The 21,386-nt window shown below is 35.6% G+C and overlaps 1 protein-coding gene and 1 long non-coding RNA gene across 3 annotated transcripts in view; one reads left to right on the top strand and one right to left on the bottom strand.

Moving 5' to 3' along the window:
• Positions 1–21,386, bottom strand: part of LOC139362986 (uncharacterized) — a 114,323-nt gene that overhangs the window by 73,936 nt on the left and 19,001 nt on the right. For both annotated transcript variants that reach the window (XR_011622779.1, XR_011622780.1), the window contains exons 2-3: positions 14,493–14,647; positions 8,889–8,998 (exon numbers count right to left, since the gene is read on the bottom strand). This is a non-coding gene — a long non-coding RNA (uncharacterized lncRNA). The remainder of the gene's footprint in view (positions 1–8,888; positions 8,999–14,492; positions 14,648–21,386) is intronic.
• LOC105472760 (keratin associated protein 25-1) lies at positions 16,507–16,840 on the top strand. Its single transcript, XM_011726286.1, is given in 2 exon segments — positions 16,507–16,521; positions 16,523–16,840. Coding segments are annotated over 2 exon segments (333 nt in total).

The following is a 21,386-nucleotide window of genomic DNA, read 5'->3' as shown; positions in this document are numbered from 1 at the left end:
AATAAAGTAGAAGAAAAAAAAGGTACAATCAATTGCCCAGTTCTTATTACCGGAGGGAGAGTAAAGTTATATATGAGGAAGTCACTTAGGAAAGTATATTATCATCATTGTTTTATAGGCCACAATAGTGCTATTTTGCATTCAAAAAACAGTATAGTAATATGCTTTTTGCTCTATGACTATAGTCAGAGGAAAAGATATTTTCCTTTTTAAGGTTTTTCTTAAGGGGGATACAAAAAAATGCTACGTAAGGTATCACAAGAGCTGATTTATAATCTCAGCTGTGTTTGTTAATAATTCTGTGACTTGGATAAGTTGAGTAAAATTTTAAATTTATCTTCTCATCAGTAAAACAAACATGCCTTGCTGCCTCAGACACTTACCACAAAAATTAAATGAAGTGAAATATGAGAAAGTGCATTATAAATAGTACCTGAATGGTACCAAAATGTGAGTTATAATTAAATGTTAGCTTATTTGACAAAAGTTAAGCCTCAGTAGCTTCGGAATGATCTAATGAAGATGTAAAATAAACAAATCCCTTTGACTTTTCATTAATAAAGAATTTAACCTATTGTTTGCATTATAAATAAATTCTTTATTTTAAGCTGTTTTATATTTACAGAAAAGTCATGACGGTAATACCTAGTTCCATATAAGCTGCACCTGGTTTCTCCTATTAATGGTAGCCTGCATTGGTATTCATATTTGTCGCAATTAATGAACCAATGTTGATTTATTATTATGAACTAATGTCCATACTTCATTCACACTTCTTTAGTTTTTAACTAATATCTTTTTTATGTTCTAGGATCCCACTCGAGATAGTACATTACATTTAATTGTCATGTCTCTTTAGGCTATTGTTGTCTGTGATAGTTCCTCAGATATTCCTTGTGTTTGATGCCCTTGAAATTTTTAAGGAGTGTCAGTCAGGAATTTTACAGATTGTTCTCAATTTGGATTTGGGTGATGTCTTTCTCAGGATTAGAATAGAATTCTAGGTTTGCAGGAGAAAGACCAAAGAGGTAAAATTCCACATCAAGAGCATACGACATCAACATGACTAATCACTATTGGTGTTAACCTCAGTCTGCAGTAGTGTTCATCAAGATTCCGCTGTGAAGTTACTCATTTTCCCCCCTTTTCATACTGTATTGGAAGAAAGCCACTGTGTGCAGTTCACATTTAAGCAGGAATCATTCTTTACCTCTTTAAGGAGTATCTGTATATTACTTGGAGTTCTTCTGCATTCGAATATTTGCCTATTCTATTCTACTTTCTGTTTGTACAATTATTTATTTATATCAGTATAAATACATAAATACAATACATTGGGTTATAATCTAATGTTATGTGCAGATTTTTTGCTCAAATTTTTCCAGCTTTGACCATTAAGAGCTACATTAGTTGGCTCTTGTGTCTTTTTAACATACCTCATACTTTTGTTTCATTTTGTTGTTGAACACTCCTTCTTTCTAGAGGAACATCTCTAGTTTCATCTTGTATATTTCCTGTGAGGAATATATATATATGTATATATATTCCATGTGAGCAGATAATGTTGTAGACATCACAAACCCTTGCAGATTCATTGAGCCTTTGGCCTTAGGAAGGTGTTGCTTAAAGACTCATCAAAATATTCTTCATAGTAAACTTATATTTCATAATAGTTTATCCATTTTGGTAATTATTATGATATCGTGTTTGACATATCATTGAATAAAAATATTTGTGAAAAAGAAGAGAAAAAGCTACATCCAAGACATAGATGACCACGCAATATATATGAAGAATTATTCAATGACAATATGATTTTTGATTGCATTTGTAGGGAATTAAATATTTGTTAGCTGAGAAGCTACTTTCCTTTCCAGATTCAGCCTTTGAGAGTCTCTTGGTATAACATTGCTCCCTGTTTTTCTAAAACAACAATAACGGCAATAAAAAAAGCAAAGAAATTGCTTGAGAACTTTTATATACATATGAGAATAAAGAATTGGGGTTTGTTGGCCTAAAGTGAAGCATAACTTATTTCTCTTGCTTGAAAGGTATCCTAAGAAACTGATCTTCATACTCAGAACAACCATAAGTGAAAATAATGGATTAACATAAAATAGGAATGGTGATTGTTGAGCACAAACAAGATCTTTATAGTAAGAAAAACTATCTCTAAACTACAAAATACAAAGTCTGTATTTAATGATCTTCAAAAACTGTGGTAAATTGATTTTCTTTATTTATTCAATATTCATCTGTATGAAAACAGAGATTCAAATGAGATGATTTGGACTTGCTTCCAAACAAGATGGAGTTATAGAGACAGATTATTCGTCCATCTGAAGTAATACTATAACTAGATAAATATCTAAAACATGGGTTTTAGGGCTTTGGATAATAGGCAAATAAAGCACAGTATTCCATGAAAGACGGTTGTGAGAGCTGAATAGAAAGAGGGTTTCAGGGATCTACAGAAGATACATCAAAGCCTTCACTGAGTCATAACCATCAGTGTACTGCATGAAGCTGAGTGTAGGGACACCCAAAAGAATTAGAAGAGAGATAATCAGAGCCCGAAGATGGCTGAGAATAGTTTATATTCTCAACAGACAAAGTAGAAAACTGGTATAAAACTAGGAAGGGTTTTCTTTCAGTGCTGGGGCAAAAATTATCCTATATTAAATGATGCTTTAGTTCTATCTAATGATGCTTACAAGCAAGACTCAAAAGCATCAAGCTGTTTCTGAGTAAATTATCCGTGTTCCAGGACAAATCACAGGCGTATTTACAAGAATACAAAAATATACAACACACACAAAATGTTAAATCATAATATCTGGCATTCAATCAAAAGTTACCAAGCAGGCAAAGAAGCAGAGAAATAAGACCTATAATAGGGAGAAAATAAATCAACTGCAACTAACCAGAAATTACACAGATGACAGAATTGTTAGGAAAGGACATTAAAAAATTAATACAGCTATATTCATATATTTAAGAAGCTAGAGAAAATATTGTTCATGTTAAATAGAGAAATGGAAGATATCAACAAAGACTCAAATCACAATTACAGAGATAAAAACTAAAATGAGTGAGGTGGAAAATACAATAAATGGCTTTAACAGAAGATTAGACACTGCAGAAGAAAATATTAATAAATTTCAAAACACAGAAACAGAAACTATCCTAATGACATAAAGAGAACCAAATTCTAAATAAAATGAGAAAACAAGGTGATTTATTGGGATCTCCCGTAGCTTTACAATTTCATGATATGACATACAGATAGGGCTAGAAAAGGAGGCAGAATTTTGTCCTCTTTTCATCCTTGGCTATAATTGACTCTGATCCCCACCATTTCCATGGTCTGTGAAATCCTATGCCATCTTGCCGTTTCTACTAATTCCCTGGGGAATATGGCCCAGTGTGTTTGCTGATTCTATTCTGGTTAGTTATCCCATCATCCCCCCAGAAGATGTACATAGCCCTTTACTATTTTCCAGAAGAAATGAATCAATAATGTTACTCTAAAGATTATTCAAATAGTGGGGCCTTATAACAGTGCATATAGCATAACTCTCCCATACCAGCCCCTGTGTTATTTTGTCCCCAGTTATCTCACATTTGGATTAATTCTGGAAGCTCCAAAATCTTCTCATTCTCAAATGTAAAAAAGTTCAGCACTCTCTAAATCTTACTTCCAAATTTAGACATCTGCACCAATCCATGTTCTCAAAATAACAAATCAACCTCCTTGTAAGTAGACCCAGCTTTAGAAGGCAGTTGGAGCTACAAATAATTCGGTTGTTTTTGTTTGTTTGTTTTTCTTTTATGTTTTTATAGCCTCAGGGAAAAGATAGTAACGTTTCCATTCTTTTGATACTTGTGGCATTTTTTTCCATACATGCACTTGAAAATATGGTATATTGGAGGTAAATCAGCATTATATACTTCACTAAATATGGACTTGGGTACTAACTGAATTTTAAAAAGGAAAAACACTCCAGCCGGGGTGACAGAGTGAGACTCCATCTCAAAAAAAAAAAAAAAAAAAAAAAAGGAAAAACAAGCCTTATGTAGAGTGATGCCCAATTAGTTATGTCATGGGTATCTGATGATGGGGATCTAACCATGGCTAATCTATCCACTCACACAATAGCACAATCCACTCACCCAAAACCAACCATGGGGTTGGCTATTGATAAATATAAAGGATAAATCCTCATGAATCATGGAGACACTTGAACTTTTGTGGGTATGTGAGAACTGAATGGGTTTGAGGGTCTTAAATCATTAGAGAACATCTCTTTGCAGGATTAGGAAAGTTTTTTGCCTGTGGTATCCATTTTTTAAATTTAATGGTCAGTTGGCCAAACTGTAAAAATAAATGTTCCACTCTTCAAGGCAAGGAGGGTGAAGTATGTTGCTAGTTACAACAGACACTCAATAAAAATAATTACAACCTGACTTACTTGATTTCCAGTTTATTCAAAGATCATAAAAAGTATTTATAGTGCTACCAATATTATTGGGATTCATATAAATATGACTGTTGAATATGCATACAGAGGAACTGATATATACTCAACACCAGTGTGGAAGTTTCCTATTGTCTCAAATGGGGAAAATACTTTATCTAATTACTAAATTTGCATAAATGAGTCATGAGGGATTTTAAGGCTTTGAGCAAGAAAGTTCAGCTACTCATGTACCCTCAACTAAGAAATGTCTCTCCTCAGTGGGAGAAGGTTTGCCCTTTTCCACAAGCTGAGTTTCAAGGCAACATGTGACAGCAATCTAGAAAACCAGCTCAGTCATTTCTATGTGGGCCATGATTGCTGTGTGTGATGTTAATAGTAAATGTCAACTTGATTGGATTGAAGGATGAAAATTATTGCTTCTGGGTGTATCTGGGTGTTTCTGGGTGTTGCCAGAGGAGATTCACATTTGAGTCAGTGGACGAGGAGTGGGAGATCCACCCGCAATCTGGGTGAGCACCATCCGATTTGCTGCCAGCACTACTAGAAATAGCAGGCAGAAGAAAGTGGAATGAGGAGACTTGCTGAGTCTCTCATCCTTCCACTTCCTCACACGCTGGATGCTTCCTGCTCTCAAACATCAGACTCCAAGTTCTTCAACTTTTAGACTCTTGGACTTAACCAGTGGTGTGCCAGGAGCTCGCGGGCCTTTGGCCACAGACCGAAGGCTGTACTATCAGCTTCCCTACTTTTGAGGTTTTAGGACTCAAACTGAGCTACTATTTGGCTTCTTTGCTCCTCAGCTTGCAGATGGCCTATCATGGGACTTCACCTTGCAATCCTATGACTCGATTCTCCTTACTAAACTCCCTTTCATATATACCTCTATTCTATTAGTTCTGTCCCTCTAGAGAACCCTGACTAATACACTGTGCCTCATGTCTCAGACTAATTTGCATAACCCACTTCATCCAGGGTGTGCTAAGTGCATAATTCTCGGGATCTTTCATGTACATTTTTAAAAATTAAATCATTAAAGATACTGGTGAAACGGTGTTTAATGTGCCCATTTTATAGTCAAGAAAAGTGAAACGTAGAAAAGTTATGTTGAGAGCTTTATAACTAGATGGTGCCAAATCATGAGTTCTGGCTACGTTTGCTTGAACCATAAATGTCAGCTCTTGTTCCTTCACCATTGAAAAAGATGATTCTCACACTGAGAGCTAGGAGGAGGAATGCTGTTCTAGATAAGATCTATTTTCCCACCGCAATGTGTACCACCAAAAGCAGCTTTTCAGAGGTGCCATAATCTAAGTAGTTTCTTCAAATGAAACCCCTCAAGGAAGTAATAAGATCCATGTATCCTAATGTGGTCAAAATTGAGTTGTAGAGTTCATTTATGTTACGAGGCTAAAAATATGTTTCTTTGGGGAAGACTAGTCTAGGAATTTTCACTTTCTTTCCATGTGTAAATACATTCTGACTCCAATAATCAACCAAAAAGTGTATCTTTGGAAAAAAACTTAATCGTAAATTAAATGGTCTTTCTTAGCAAAATAATTAGAAAAACATGAATTGTTTCAAAATCTTTTATGTACAGGAATATATTCCTTGGAAAATAGTAGTATAGAAACAGGTTACAAACATAAACATTCTCTTTATATTTGCAATATCATGCTGAGATTTACCTAGTAAGTATCCAAGGCGAGATGGCCTCTTTGTTATACAGCATCTATCAAAACACCTTCAATTTCATGCTGACAAAATATAGAACAGTGACTTATATGCTCATTGGGTGTGGATCTTAGCAAAGCTTGTCAAAACTTTTGAGGCCAACATTCTTCACTGGAAAGACACACTTTAAAGTGATGTCAAATTTCCCAGAGATGAATTAGGTTTTGGATCTAGGTTACATCTCAGAAGAATGCAAAATAAGGTTCAGTTCCCAAATTAAGAATATTCATTATTTAGCTCTTCTAAAAATATCTCACTAATACTTTTAAATATTTATATATAGATAGTTTGGTTCTATAAAAAAAAAGTGACCATGAAGACATTCTCTCCAATTATGCAGATCCATTTGTGGCTTTTTAGCAGCGACTTCAAGGAATCGTCAGGACTGACAAAGGAACATGATTCCTAAAGAAGCAGTTTTCCTATATTGTAAGAAAGATTAAGCAAGGAAGACCAGATTGACTTTGGAATGACAGCTATTTGAAGGATGTGATATTGATAATATATATTTTATACAGTGGTGGGAGGACTGCTTGGTAGGCGACTAAGTAAAAATACTAGTAAGATGTCATACAAATGATTGCAAAATGGAGCAGGAGGATGGGCTATAGAGGAAACCAACACCCAGCATTCAGGGTATACAGATATGATAGTTCACATAGATAACAACTATACTTCAGCAACCTGCTCTCTGCAATTCAATCAAGGCTTGATCTTCTGTCTCCACTATGTCTTAACAGCAATTTGTGCTTTGAAAACTACAGCTCTCACTCCCTTTGGAACCCCCACCAAGTTCCTGTCACCTCACCCAGTGCTCTCTGCATAACTAAGGTGAGCTGTGGAGCTCACGTGCCATGACAACTGTCATAAGTCATGTGGCGAGGGTGGTGCCTGCAGCCCTTCTGGCTACTCTTCGATTGTTTCCGATGGTCTGTATCCCATCAAGGAACTAGCTGTCTTCCTATCGCATCCCGTGGTTCCAGTTCTTATTGTTCAGAATCCTGTAGCAGTCTTTGAACTGCCAGCTTCCAAGTTGCCAATCTGATGGCTATCAGCGACTGAGCTCCCTTCCCTGTGGCCATCAGCCACTGAGCTACCTGACCTATGATTATCAACCCCTAAGAAATCTGTCCTATGGATGCCAACCCCTTAGCGACAAGTCTGACTGCTAGAGACCCATAAGCTATACATATAGCAGCTTTCAACCATAGTTCTTTTCCTTGAGCAACTGGCAGTATCCTTATGAAAGAAAATCATCATGAATAGCTGGAACAAAAACTCATGCTTACTGGCTTTGATAGATCATTCATCAATGGCTTCTTATTCTACATGGGTTATGTTATCTCTTTCAATTCTACACCAAATATTCTTAACAACTTTTCTTTGCTTCCAGAGTTCTTATACACACACACACACACACACGCACACATGCACACGTATACTATTTTAAAGCTTGATGTTTTTCAATTTGGGTAAAACTATTTTCATCTATTTTATTTCTAATAAATCATATCTTGGCATATAAATCATACTTTTTCATATGTTACCATTTATATGTACCTTATTTTTTGCCTAGTTATTCCCTTAACATATGTCAATCACTTTATGTAACATGGATGAATTTTAGACTCTGAATTAATTGTGGAGACTATTGGAGGTTTCCAGAGGTAGAAAAAATAATTTATTAAAGGACCTATGAAAAAATATTAAAGTACATGGAGTAATATGACTTAGTGACTGCCCAAGTGTTCATGCAGTATATAGCTACATTTGGAATTTGAAATCAGTATCCTTCGAGTAATAGTAAATTTAGACTAACCAGGATGCTCCTGCTTAGAACAAGTAAGAATAAGCTAAGTGTTGTAACAAATAAGCCCACAAATATGCAATAGTTTAAACTTCTTGTTCTTCTAACAATATTGGGCAGGAACAAAATCAGCAGAGAAGCCCCCCATGCAGTCAGGAATTAGTTGACAGAGACTTGACTATGATGTGGCTCTCAGCATTGCCCCAGAGGTTGCACTCCACTGCAGCTTAGCATAGAACTCAGCAGCTTGGCCTTTCCTAACCTCAAAAGAGGCTCTTATATATAAAATACAATCATGTGTCCAGAAAGAAGAGGAGAGCATAGACTCATAGAACATCTAAAGCGTTCTGTAACAGGGACTAATTTGAGACAGAATTGATTAAAAAAAAAAAATCTACATCTACTACCACATTGTATCTAAAGATCTGATACAACTATGAAAAATATAACTTTGGCAGAATTCAAACATTTGATGCTCTTGCTTTGTTATACCACGCTGTTCCATTTTGCTTTTAATGTGCATTGTAACTACAGGACTAAAGCTCTCTTTCCTAAAATTGCTATTTTTCAAACTGCAGTTTCTCAGTTACTTGTTTTGTCAAATCAACTTGATGCTCATAAGTGGGTACCATGGCTTGATTTTGATTGGTCCTGACGGAAGTGTCTACTATTGGATGGGAAGCATGGAGAATAACTACTATGGGCCTGGTACATCTTACATATGAACATATTAATCCTCATAACCACTATCCTGTTCCAAAATTATTATGTTTTTACAAATGAGAAGATTTAGGTTCAGAATAAACAAAGAGTAAACTAAAATACAGATAAATAGAGATACACACACGTACATACACATATATACATACATAAAGTTTTAGGCACAGTTGAGATTTTTCACCTGTTCCAGAACATATGCCTTATTTTACAATCATTTATTTGATTTTCAGATATTTCAGTTCTGCTGTTACACCAGTCCCTGAAGAAAAAATAATGGAAGAAAAAATGTATAATTTTTGTCACATATCTGGTGCCAGGCTTTTTATAAACATTGAACCTAATTTTTCTCACAACTTGCAAGATTGTTAACATTAGTTCTGTCTCACTGATGAAGAAACAGCCTTAGTGAGATTAAACCTCATACCCAAATTTCATTACTAGTAAGTGAGAGTTCAAATTTGAATTTAAAGCAATATTATTTTTCTCATGATATGTAACTGAATACTAATGTTACTTCTCTGATACAGTTTGATATACCAGTGAATTTTGATTATGTTACTAGTCTCCAAAGAGACCAAAAAAGCAGAAGAATATCATATTGTAACAATACCGAAGATTAAAATTCAACATAATTGAATGGTTCACAGCTAATAGAAACAGCAAACATGTTCTACAAACAGGAAATATGTGACTAATTTTATCAAACATCCACTTGGAAATGATTCCTTCCATTCAGAAATATAAAATATAATCCAATATAGGAAAATGTGATTAGATAATATAAATATAAGAGGCATATTTTCAATTGTGAAATGCCTTTTCATTTTTTTGGAGCCTCTGTCTTAGGAAAGTGCAGTCATTCCCTGCAATGTTTAGAATACTCTGTCCCCACTTAGGGTACCTAAATAAATGATCATAGCAATTATTTTTTTCAGTTCTATAGCTACATTAAGTAAATTACAGAGATGTTTAAAAAATAGATAACTCTCCATTCACTGCTATATTCAAAAAATTCTTATTGAATAACTACTATGTGGCCTATGCTATTCACTATTCTTCTTTTATTTTTTAAGACAGAGTCTCGTTGTGTCACCCAGGCTGGAGTGCAGTGGTGCCATCTCGGCTCACTGCAACCCACGCCTCCTGGGTTCAAGTAATTCTCCTGCCTCAGCCTCCCAAGTAGCTGGGATTACAGGCGCCCACCACCACATCCAGCTAATTTTTGTATTTTTAGTAAAGACGGGGTTTCACCATGTTGGTCAGGCTGGTCTCAAACTCCTGACCTCAGGTATCTACCCGCCTTGGCCTCACAAAGTGCTGGGATTACCACCACGCCCAGCCTATTCCACCACTACTCTGTGTTTTGTGATACAACAGTGAGCGAGTAGAACTGATTCTTGCTCTCAGGGAACTTGACATCTGGTAAAATAGATGATCAGTAAACATAAAAGTAAATAATTCTATTCCTAATGATAATTCATCATAGTTATTATCAAGGAAATATATTGAGTTCATTTGTAGAGATATAAAGTTAGGTAGAGGGACTGCAAATGAGATGGAATAAACTGTGGGATTCTCTCTAAGCAGTGAAGTCTTGAGACCTGACAGATGAAAAAAAATGAGCTGTGCAAAGTGCAGGAAGAAGCATGATTTGCAATGGAAATGAAATGTGCCTGAACCAGTGGTTGAAAAGAGCTCGGTCAATCTGAGGCACTGAACAGAAATTGGTGTGGCTAGAGTGGTGAAAGACAAAGGGAGAGGAGTACAATATGAGGTTGTAGACGTCGACAAGGCTCAGATTACTAAGGTTGTGAAATACATGCTTTTCATTTTACTCTCAGGAAATAGAATGCTTGTTACAGTTTTAAATAAGAGACTGCCATTGTCTGGTTATAAAAAATTTTTTTCTGCTGGGCGCGGTGGTTCACGCCTGTAATCTCAGGACCTTGGGAGGCCAAGGTGGGTGGATCGCCTGAGGTCAGGAGATCAAGACCAGCCTGGCCAACATAATGAAACCCCATCGCTACTAAAAATACAAAAATGAGCTGAGCATGGTGGTGGGCACCTGTAATCCCAGCTACTTAGGAGGCTGAGGCAGGAGAATCGCTTGAACTAGGGAGGCAGAGGTTGTAGTGAGTCAAGATTGCACCACTGCGCTCCAGCCTGGGTGACAGAGTGAGATTCCATCTCAAAAAAAAAAAAAAAAAAAAAAAAAAAAATTCTGAACTTCCAGTTTCCGGTGCAGCATTTAAAAAGCTTAGAGGTCGGCCGGGCGCAGTGGCTCACGCCTGTAATCCTAGCACTCTGGGAGGCAGATCACAAGGTCAGGAGATCGAGACCATCCTAGCTAACATGGTAAAACCCCATCTCTACTAAAAATACAAAAAATTTAGCTGGGCGAGGTGGCAGGCGCCTATAGTCCCAGCTACTTGGGAGGCTGAGGCAGGAGAATGGGGTGAACCTGGGAGGCAGAGCTTGCAGTGAGCCGAGATCGTGCCACTGCACTCCAGCCTGGGCGACAGAGCGAGACTCCATCTCAAAAAAAAAAAAAAGCTTGGAGGTCATCTTTGTAGAACAATTACAAAAAGTGTGTAATATATACATAATGAGAATATCAGAAGAAAAAATAAAGTAACAGAGGAACTACGTAAGGCAATAATGACTGAGAATTTCAAAAAAATTAATGATAGGCACTAAAAAACATAGATCTAGAAGTTCAGAAAACACCATTCAAGATAAATACCAAAATACCTTCAGCTAGGCATGGTCAACCTACAGAAAAGCAAAGCAAAGAGAAAATCTTGAAAGAGACTAAAGGGAAGAAAAACACTATTCCTATAGAAAAGCAAGAATAAGAATCACATTAGTCTTCTCATCAGACACCATACAAACAAGAAAAAAGTGAAGCAGAATGTTGAAAGGTTTTTTTAATAAAAAACTACAAACTGGGTTCAGTGTAACTGCTTTGGTGATGGGTGTGCCAAAATCTCACAAATCACCACTAAAGAACTTACTCATGTAACCAAATACTACCTGTTCCCCAAAATCCTATGGAAATAAATAAATAAATAAAAATAAACTAACCTACAATTCTGTATCCAGTGAACTTATCCATCAGACAAACAGAAATTGTGGGAATTTGTTGACAGGAGAACTGCCTTGGAAGAAATGTTAAAAGAAGTTCTTTGGAACAAAAGAAAATGAAATAGGTCAGAAACTTGAATTTACTTAATGAGAGGAAGAAATTTAGAGGAGAAATAAGAGTAGAAGGGTAGAGTGGAGCAGATCAGTAAGGTGTGGAGTTGTGAGAATGAGGAAGGCTTGGAGGATTTATGATGAGATCACATATATGGAAAGAAGCAGATACATTTGAGATATACTTAGAAGAAATAAACAGTACTTGCTTATTGTTTGTAAGTGGTAAATAAGGGAAATAAAAGAATCATGTTTGATACTCTGATTTCTGGCTTGAGAAATCGAGTAGATAAATTTCAACTTACTAAGATAAGGAAATATAGGAGAGGAAATTTTTAGGACCAGAATCAAAAATTTGACTCTAGATATTAAATTTGAGTGGCTAATATAAAAAAAAGAGAGAGAGAAGAAAATCGAAGGAACGACGTCAAATAAGTGGCTTGGATTTTTAAAAATCTGATCTCAATGTAAAAAAAAGTTTATTTCATTCATCTAACATTCAAAAACATTTATTGACTGGCTGCTTTGTTTAAGGAACTGGCAACTAGTAAAATTGATATGAGTAAGACATACCTCTGACCTCAAGGAGGTCGAAGTCTTAGAGACTAGAGGGATAGCCTATAAGATACCTTTATCATGTAGATATTGAACCTAAGCAAACAGGTTCAGTATCCTGTATAATTGCATTAATTAATTTTTGAATAAAGTTCTATAGATAAAAGGAAGAAGGAAAGTAAAGAAATGGGAGCACTCATCTTCTTGATACGGTTCTTGGTTGGTATTATTTGCCTATTGTATACATTGAAAGTATGTGATGTTTCAGATGTGATGATGTACTGAATAGTGCTCTTAAATTCTTGAATAAGCATTATTCATCCTGGGCCAAGTTGATATACATTTGCAAGAACAAAATAATTATAAATCATTATGTTGGGAACAATACTCTATTGAGTCAGAGGATCTCTATGAAAGGATGAGTGAGGAATTGACAAAGTGATGCCTCTCCCTATCTCTACACACAACCAAGAAAATTAGGCCAGTATGAACATTTTTTCCAACCTCTATAGTGACAGGAGAAAATCAAATACAATGTTTAAGGCATAATGCATGGAAATGGGTAAAAAGATGCAGAAAATATCTCTGAGAGAGCCATTTCTAACCTGCTTTAAAAAATGTAAAGTAATTTGCAGAGGCACAATAGAGAAGGATATTCCAGAAGGGTGTAGCTTATGCAGAGTTTCTGTGACTAAAAAGCAGGGTTTTATGAAATTTGAACATTAAATTGAAATTGAAACAAGGGGGTTTTGGAATAGGATCATGAAGAGAAGTTGCAAATATATGTTGATCCCAAATATTGAAGATTTTATGAACCTTGTTCAGGAGTGTGTACTTTATTAAATAGGCAATTAGGAGTCATTAAAATCTGTATTTTACAAAGAACTCTAATGAAAATATGGAGGATGTATTAGACTTATAAACTCTAAATAAGATTTAGCATGTTAATTAGTATGTGAGAATGAAAATGCAAACTCCCTTTTTTTTTTTTAGACAGAGTTTTGCTCTTGTTGCCCAGGCTGGAGTGCAATGGCGTGATCTCGGCTCACTGCAACCTCCGCCTCCCAGGTTCAAGCCATTCTCCTGCCTCAGCCTCCTGAATAGCTGGGATTACAGGCATGTGCCATCACACCCGGCTAATTTTATATTTTTAATAGAGAAGAGGTTTCTCCATTTGGTCAGGCTGGTCTCAAACTCCTAACCTCAGGTGATTGGCCTGCCTCAGCCTCCCAAGGTGAAAATGTGAACTCTTAAATGCTATTTTTATTACTTTATGTTAATTTCATCATATCCCCCACCAATCATTTCAAACAAAATATATAACTTCTCAGGAGCTTTTTTGATCTCAGGCTATTAAGCTAGGCAGCTACATGGAGATGTTTTAAACTTAAAGAACCATTAGTCTCTACAGACATTTGGAGAAATTATAAATGGAATTAGAAATAATAAATCAGGACACGTGTCAGGTAAGTATATGTATAGGGCTTCTCTGGCATTTGTCATCAAGATGTAATACATTGTTTGATGATACCAGGTTTCTCTCATTTACATGCCCCACATCTAACTTAAATTTTAATTACTGATGATTAATGATGGGATTATATTTAGTTTGATAACTGTAGCCCTAATGACTTTCCAGTTACCAGATATGTTTCAATAGCAATTCTATTGCAATCAAATCTATTTTCACTACGGTTTAAAAAGAAAAACCTTAATTTTGATTGTGAAACCCATATGTAACATGCCGATATGCTGAGGAAAATATTTTATAGACTAGCTGGTTACCACTTGTTTTCAAATTTCACAAAGAATATAAGAAGCGAACATAAACCTCAACTAAATTATGAGGCATTTAGGTGAGGTGCACACACCTGAACTACAATATTTCACTTTGGAGGAATCTTCTTTGGAAGCATATTAAGGATTTGAAAGATTTCACTTATCTGGAGTGCTTAAAATTCTCAGAAAAGATGGAAAAATGTCAGACAGATTCTCAAACTTACCTCAATCCTTGATGATTCCAATCTCTTCTGCTCCTTTTTACCCCTAATAGTCCTCTTTTACATTGATGTGATCTGAGGCTTTCTTTAACAAGAATGTAGCACACTGACTTTGAAAATTTCCCATGTGAAATGTCAAACACTTTTTCTTTCACTATCTGAAACAAAAAAAAAAAAAATGTGAAATTCAGAGAAAGAACTTTATATTACATCTGTACCAAATGTCATGTTTATGTCAATAAATATCAAAAATATATCATAAATGTGTTTTCTCTGTCTCTCTCTGTTTTCTTTTCTTCCTTTGTGCGTGTTGCATGGGTGATGAGATATCTTCACTTTTCTGAATGCTCTGTAAAATCTTCCAATTAAAAAGATATTTCACTATCTTTTCCTCAGAAATAAAATAATAACCAGCCTTCCAGAATCTTCAATGAACAATGCAGGGACAATAGGACTATTGTACAATAGCAAAGTATTCAACAAAAGGATCATCAGTGATACTCTTGAGATGTCAAGTGGCTACTTGGAATCTTTAGTGTCCTCCGCTCATAAACAACTCCCTCACCGTTGATAAGTGAGAAGATGCTTGAGAATAGAATGTTTTGGTTTGGGAAGACAAGTGACTCCAGGAAATAGATGCCTGTAAACATTAACTTGCATCTTTGGGGAAGAATTCAAAATAAAGATGGTTGTTCCTTCCATAGTATCCAAGTAAGCAGTGTTCGAACATCTTTTTTATATGATATTACAGTTTTGCGTAATCCTTGTGTAGCTAATTGCATGAAGACCAAATTGGTCTTCCTGATAAATTGTTTCAGATGAAGACATCCATTAATTCTGGAAAGCTAGTACACAAGCTGATGACTATTTATGTCATGTTTATCCTCTTATTTGAAGACCACAGGTACATGTAAGATATTTGTACTAGTAAAAGTAAGTATGTCATCAGTGTTACCATGTAGAAATATTATGTGTCTTTTCTCAAGTCTTTGGAAATCAAACACGAATTTTAAGTATGAAAAATATTAAGTTGTCAGAGCTGAGCTCTTTAAAATGTACCTTAACATGCTTATATAAAATTGACTATCAACACAAATATACAGATAGCAACATCACAAAATTAGATTCTCAGCTAAGTATGAAAAACAGGGAATAGTATGAGATATTTTGTCTGGAAAACTCAAGAAACACTGATAGATGGAAACTATTTTGGGAGGTACACCTCCTCTAAGCATTGCAACATTGTATCTCTTCTTCCAGGATGAGGACTATGCCTTCCTAACTGGGGTTCCTTGTAGATAATGAATAGGATAAACATCCTTTCAAATGGACTCCTTTTAATTGAGCATTATTTGGGGGTGGAAGCAGAAGCAAAGCAGATAAAATATACAAGTAATTACATCATATACATTCTCAAACCTGATAAACAGGAGAAAGATTAGGATTGTAGATATATAGAAGATTAAAACCGAACTTATTTTATGGATGGAAAGGAAGTTATCTTCATAGGCAACACAACACTAAATTCATGAGATATTACGATGCAAATTAATCTAAAATATTGGGAGGCGGAGAGTCTGGGTATATAGCTACCGAGGTATAGAAGCAATTTGGTCTAGTTTGATGTAGACTTAGATAAGCTATTCTTTATTACTTATCTGAATGAAAGCCTTACTTCAGACTCTGTCATGTCAGCCAGCATCTGCTATTATGGAAACTACAACTTCTGCTGTCTTGGGAGTTACTGCCATGTTCTTGTCACCTCATCCATTGCACTCTGCCCTACTCATGTAAACTGGAGCCATGCTCTGTGCTTCTCCAACCAACGCTGAATTTGGCTTCCAGAAAACTCCCCAGAGAAATGTGGTAAACCTTCCAGCTACCATTCATCCAGTTGTGTGCATGCAATTTGTGAAATTTCTTGCTAGTTTCTACTACTTATTGTGTCTCCAGACCTTGCTACTCAACTAGCTGTTTTTCTATCAATCTTTAATTCTCAAGTTCCTGCCAATTCTCAATGCATAACAGATCTTAACGCTATTTTTTTCAGTAGTTGCCTCTCCCAAAACCACATCTCTTATGGCTGTCAATCACTGAGCTTTATTTTTTGTGGCTGTCAACCACTGAATTTTGTGTCCAGGACCTGCTGTCCTTTGAGCTCTTCCTCCTGTGGTTATGAACCTATAGGTTCTATATTCAACAGCTTCAGAGCCCTGAATTACGTGTCTCATGGTTTCCAACCTGTTTCCTTCATGCACAGCAGTTTCCAACCAGCTTGTTCTGATTTTGTGGGTTGGCAATCTCCATTTCGTAGAAGAACTGCTGAATTGTTATTTCAGTGTCTTGCCTGACAGCATTTTACAGAAATTTTATCTTTAGGTTGAAGATTTGCTCTTAGGCTGATGGATCATTGTGTTTATAGTTCAGGTGCTGTTTTAACATGTCCTGTTTTATGTGATCAAATTCTAAGAGACTGTAATTGTTTCTTCACTAGAAATTTTTCAAATTCTAAAAGATTCTAATTGTTTCTTCAGTAGAAAATTTTCACTGCCAGGGATTCTTGATTTCTATGCCAGTAATATGTCCTTGAATAGGAAGACAAGGTTTCATGGTTATTTATAAATAGTCTGTCTTCAAATGATATAGAAAAGAGTATCTTTGGTTCTTCATTATTTTCAATGAAGTTAAGGACAGCTAGTTTCACTAAACAAATATAATGCAAAGAAAGAAAAGAAAGAGTATCTGAAAAAGGCAGGCAGGATAGATCCTTTCAAGAATCTGAATGCACATATCCTACTACGTAAACATTAAATATGCACCTGTATTTTCTAACACTTAAAAAGAGAATTATTTAGCCCAAATAGACTACATGTTGCCATAGCAACCAACAACTTCAGAATTCCAGATGCTTAAAATTGGAATGGTGTCCTTATCACCCCTACTACACATTCATTGTTTCAGTTCCCAAATCATTCTCATTCTGGAACCCAGACATAGAGGATCTTCACTATCAGGTATAATGCCAGTAGAGGCAGAGGGAAAATAGTAAGGAAAATTAATTGCTCATCAGCACTACATATGTCTTCTAAATTACCATTGAACAGAGCAAGTTACAATGCCCAGTCTGCCCCACAAGATTAAGCACAAAGGGGTTACATAAATTTTAGTTCTGTACAATAGACAGCACAATATTTTTTCCTCTTGAACTAAACTTAAGTCCTACCCCGTGCCCTCCCATGGATCCTTGCATAGAGAAAATTGTTATTACTTTGAACCTGTTTCTCTGTTATATGTATGTAACTAATTAATTCAGCTATTCCACCTACTCACTGGGAACTTGTTCTTCTTACAAGCAACTGCTCATATTCCAGTAACTATTCCACCATATTGATCATCTTCAATGGACTGGGCATACCACTACATGATCAATAATCTTCCAATGCACATATGAAAAGATACTATTATCCCGATTGTTACAGATAAGAAAATTCAAATAGGTCAAGAAACTTGCCCGAAGACCCACATAAGTTATATTTCAAAGACTTTTCTTTATCTTTCATACTATCTCTATTTTTATTCATTCAGGTTTTGACTAATCTAGAAGCCACTTGGAAGTTGTCAATTGCTTGGTGACCATAATCTTCAACTCTAGAATAACAAATCTAAACTTCAAATAAAACTATTTCCTCTCAGCCACAGCCCCTGCCCAGCTTTTCTCTCTAGGTGGACTAACTTTAATGGTGTGTACCCTTATGGGGTATGCCCTCTCTGGGATCCTTATTTCCCAGGTAAATGGTGGTAAATGCCTTCAACTTATTCAATTCCTCCAAATTTAATTTCTAAGATCAACATATAATTTATACACATCATAGCAAGTTACCTAGCCTAAAACAGGCTATTCTGGCATGATTTTTCCTTCTGTTTTTCCTTCCTTCCTTCCTTCCTTTCTTGCTTCCTTCCTTCCTTCCTTCCTCCCTTCCTCTCTCTCTCCTTCCATTTTTCCTCCCTCCCTCCTTCCTTCTTCTCTCCCTTCCTTCTTCCCTCCTTTCATCTCATCCTTTCTTGCTTCCTTCCTTCTTTCTTTTTTCTATCTTTCTTCTTGCTTTTGATGTACAAATACAAAATGCAGCGGGTTTTAGATGAGATCCAATAATGACAATGAAAAATAATAATACTAACAAACATTATAGGCTGATGATAATGATAAAGGTTGACATCAAAACATCAGCTACACAAAACTGTATTTCCTATGCTGTGCTTGACCAACTCTCACACCTACCTATTGAATGAATACTACTATTAGTAGTATTTATTTAATTCAATAAATACAGCCACCTATGGAGCAAATACTACTATTAATTCTCACAGCTACCTATTTAATTCTCATAGCCACCTATGGAGCAAATACTACTATTAACTTTATTTTGAAGATGTGGAAATTAAGTTACAGAAGCACATGGTAGTTAAACTGAGCATCAGAAACAGGATTAGTATCCAGGGAATTTGAGCATTGAGCCTTTATTGCTAGCAATGCATATGCAGCTTCCAGGAACTAGCTAATGATATATGGCACTGAAGGATATGAGTTATACAAGAGGAGTCATTAGTAATCTGTTGTCAAGCAAGTCGTTTTTCTTAACTACACAAGGTAGAATTGTTCAATTTTAGCATTTACTTTTAGAGGACACAATGATTATTGTAGGATTATGTGTTTACAACATCAAAGTAAATTGTGAATAATATTTTTTTAGTTTAATTGGTGACTGGAATTCCCTAAAGTGGAGCTTTAGAAAATTAGAAAGAAAAGATTTAATTTGTATCTACTATGTCCATTGCACTTTTCTAGGTATTTTCATATTTATTATCTCATTGCATCTGCAGGAAAGTCCTGCAAAGTACATGCTATTAGCTCCAGTTTTATGTAAGAAGATACTGATGTACTGAGAGAGAACAATTTTCCAAAGGTACATGCTAATAAATACATTTAAATGGTAGTCAGCGAGAAAGTAATGCATAACTCATTAGGGCACAATCCTGACAGTTCCATTTAAAAATGTTTAACTTTTACTACAGCTGTATTTCATTACATATATACCATGTTTCCCTGAATTTAAACATGAAAATTCCTATCTTTCCACTCATTTGTGTTATCATTTTTAAATGCTTTACCTTCATTTTTTTGTCTCTTAAAAATTTTTATATTTCTCATCTGTTCTTCAGCTTTTTAAACCACTAATAATCTATTAAGCCAACAATGTAAATGCTGCATTACATTTACTGCAATATAAATGCTACTTGTAAACAGCAAGTAACCAACATTTTAGGTTACCAACGCTAAATTTAAGAATCTTTTTGACTCAATATTTGCAATTCAATTGTTATATAAGTATGGATTCACAAACATTTTGCTTTTTCAATCATAAGATCAGTTTTGCCTAATTTAACACCATTTTGGCAAGTGGAAAAATACATTATTGCATATATAGTAGCAAAAGGGAGTATAAAATTTTGTTTGACCTAAAAGACTAGGAAAGTGTCCTCTATTATTTTGTTTAAGGGCCATTTACTGGAAAATTTAGCTTTCTTTGATCTTCTGTTTACCCTAAAGGATTTTTAACCTTTGGATAAAACTGGGAAAGAGTTCCATAACTCTTTTTTAATGAGGAAAGGAATCTACTGGCTCATTAGATACAAGAAGTTTGTTGCTTATTCCAGACAGTATTGGTATCTCTCTGAATTATCTGATGGCTAGAAAGCTTATTCCTTACATCTTAAACTTTCCCTGAACACAGAGCACAAACTTCTCAAACTACGTCAGGACTATCTATTGTATTTTCCTATACTTTTCTGGCATAGTGTATTTATTTCCTGTGACAGCCGTAACAACTTACCACAAACTCAGTGGAAAGGCATAAACAAGAGTGCATTTGCTTACAGTTCTAGAGGCTAATAGTCCAAAATCTGCTTCACCAACCTAAAGCGAAGTTATCCACAGTGCTGATTCCTCCTGCAATCCCCAGGAAGAAATCCGTTCCCTACTTTTTTGGATTATAACGATTGCTGACATTCCTTAGCTTGTGGCCACATCATTCCAAACTCTGTTTCCATCCTCATATTGTCTGGAAATTACATCAGGCCCACCCAGATAATCCACTTCAAGATCCTTAATTTAGTCACACCTGCATAGTCCCTTTTTGCCATGTCACGTAGCATTCACAGATTTCCCAGTACGAGAAAGCGGGCCTCTTGGGTGGGTACATTATTTAGCCTTCCGCACACAACAAATACTAATAACAGGGAAATTAATGGAAGAAAACATTATTTTAGGAGTTAAGTGAAAACAGAGAACTGCATATGCCTCTCCAAAGCCTTCAGACCACAATGCCACTCAAGCAACAGTGGTGTTTATTTTCTATTCAAGCCTGCCATCGCTATGAAGCTGGTATTTGCTATATTTTGCTGTATTTCTGATGCAGTGTGCTCCATCTCTTTCAAAAGTTGAGATTAGGAGACAATTCTGCAGAAGTATCACGTACAGAAAATGATGGCGTGAATGGGATGGGGTGATGATTCCATAGGTGTGTGATATTCTGAGTAAGGAAGGAGATGAAACCTAAAAGCAAATGAGAGGAGGCGAGCTAGGGTTGCTTTCTGAAATCTCATTGTTTATATGTTTAGAATATTATCATACCGAAATCAATTTAAATATGTTGTAATGGCTCATGCTTTGAATATTGGTCATGCCATATGATGTTCCACATTATTTTTTTGACTTCCACCTGTGTGAATAAAATTAATTCAAAATACCTCACTATTTAATTTTAAGATGGAAGGGAAGAATGTGAGATTTACAGGTAATTGACTTAACTCATTCTGTGTTTGTTAATGGTGTTAGCC

Source organism: Macaca nemestrina, chromosome 4 (genome assembly GCF_043159975.1).
Source record: "Macaca nemestrina isolate mMacNem1 chromosome 4, mMacNem.hap1, whole genome shotgun sequence".
NCBI lineage: Eukaryota > Metazoa > Chordata > Mammalia > Primates > Cercopithecidae > Macaca > Macaca nemestrina.
This window is presented reverse-complemented; position numbering and strand designations above follow the sequence as displayed.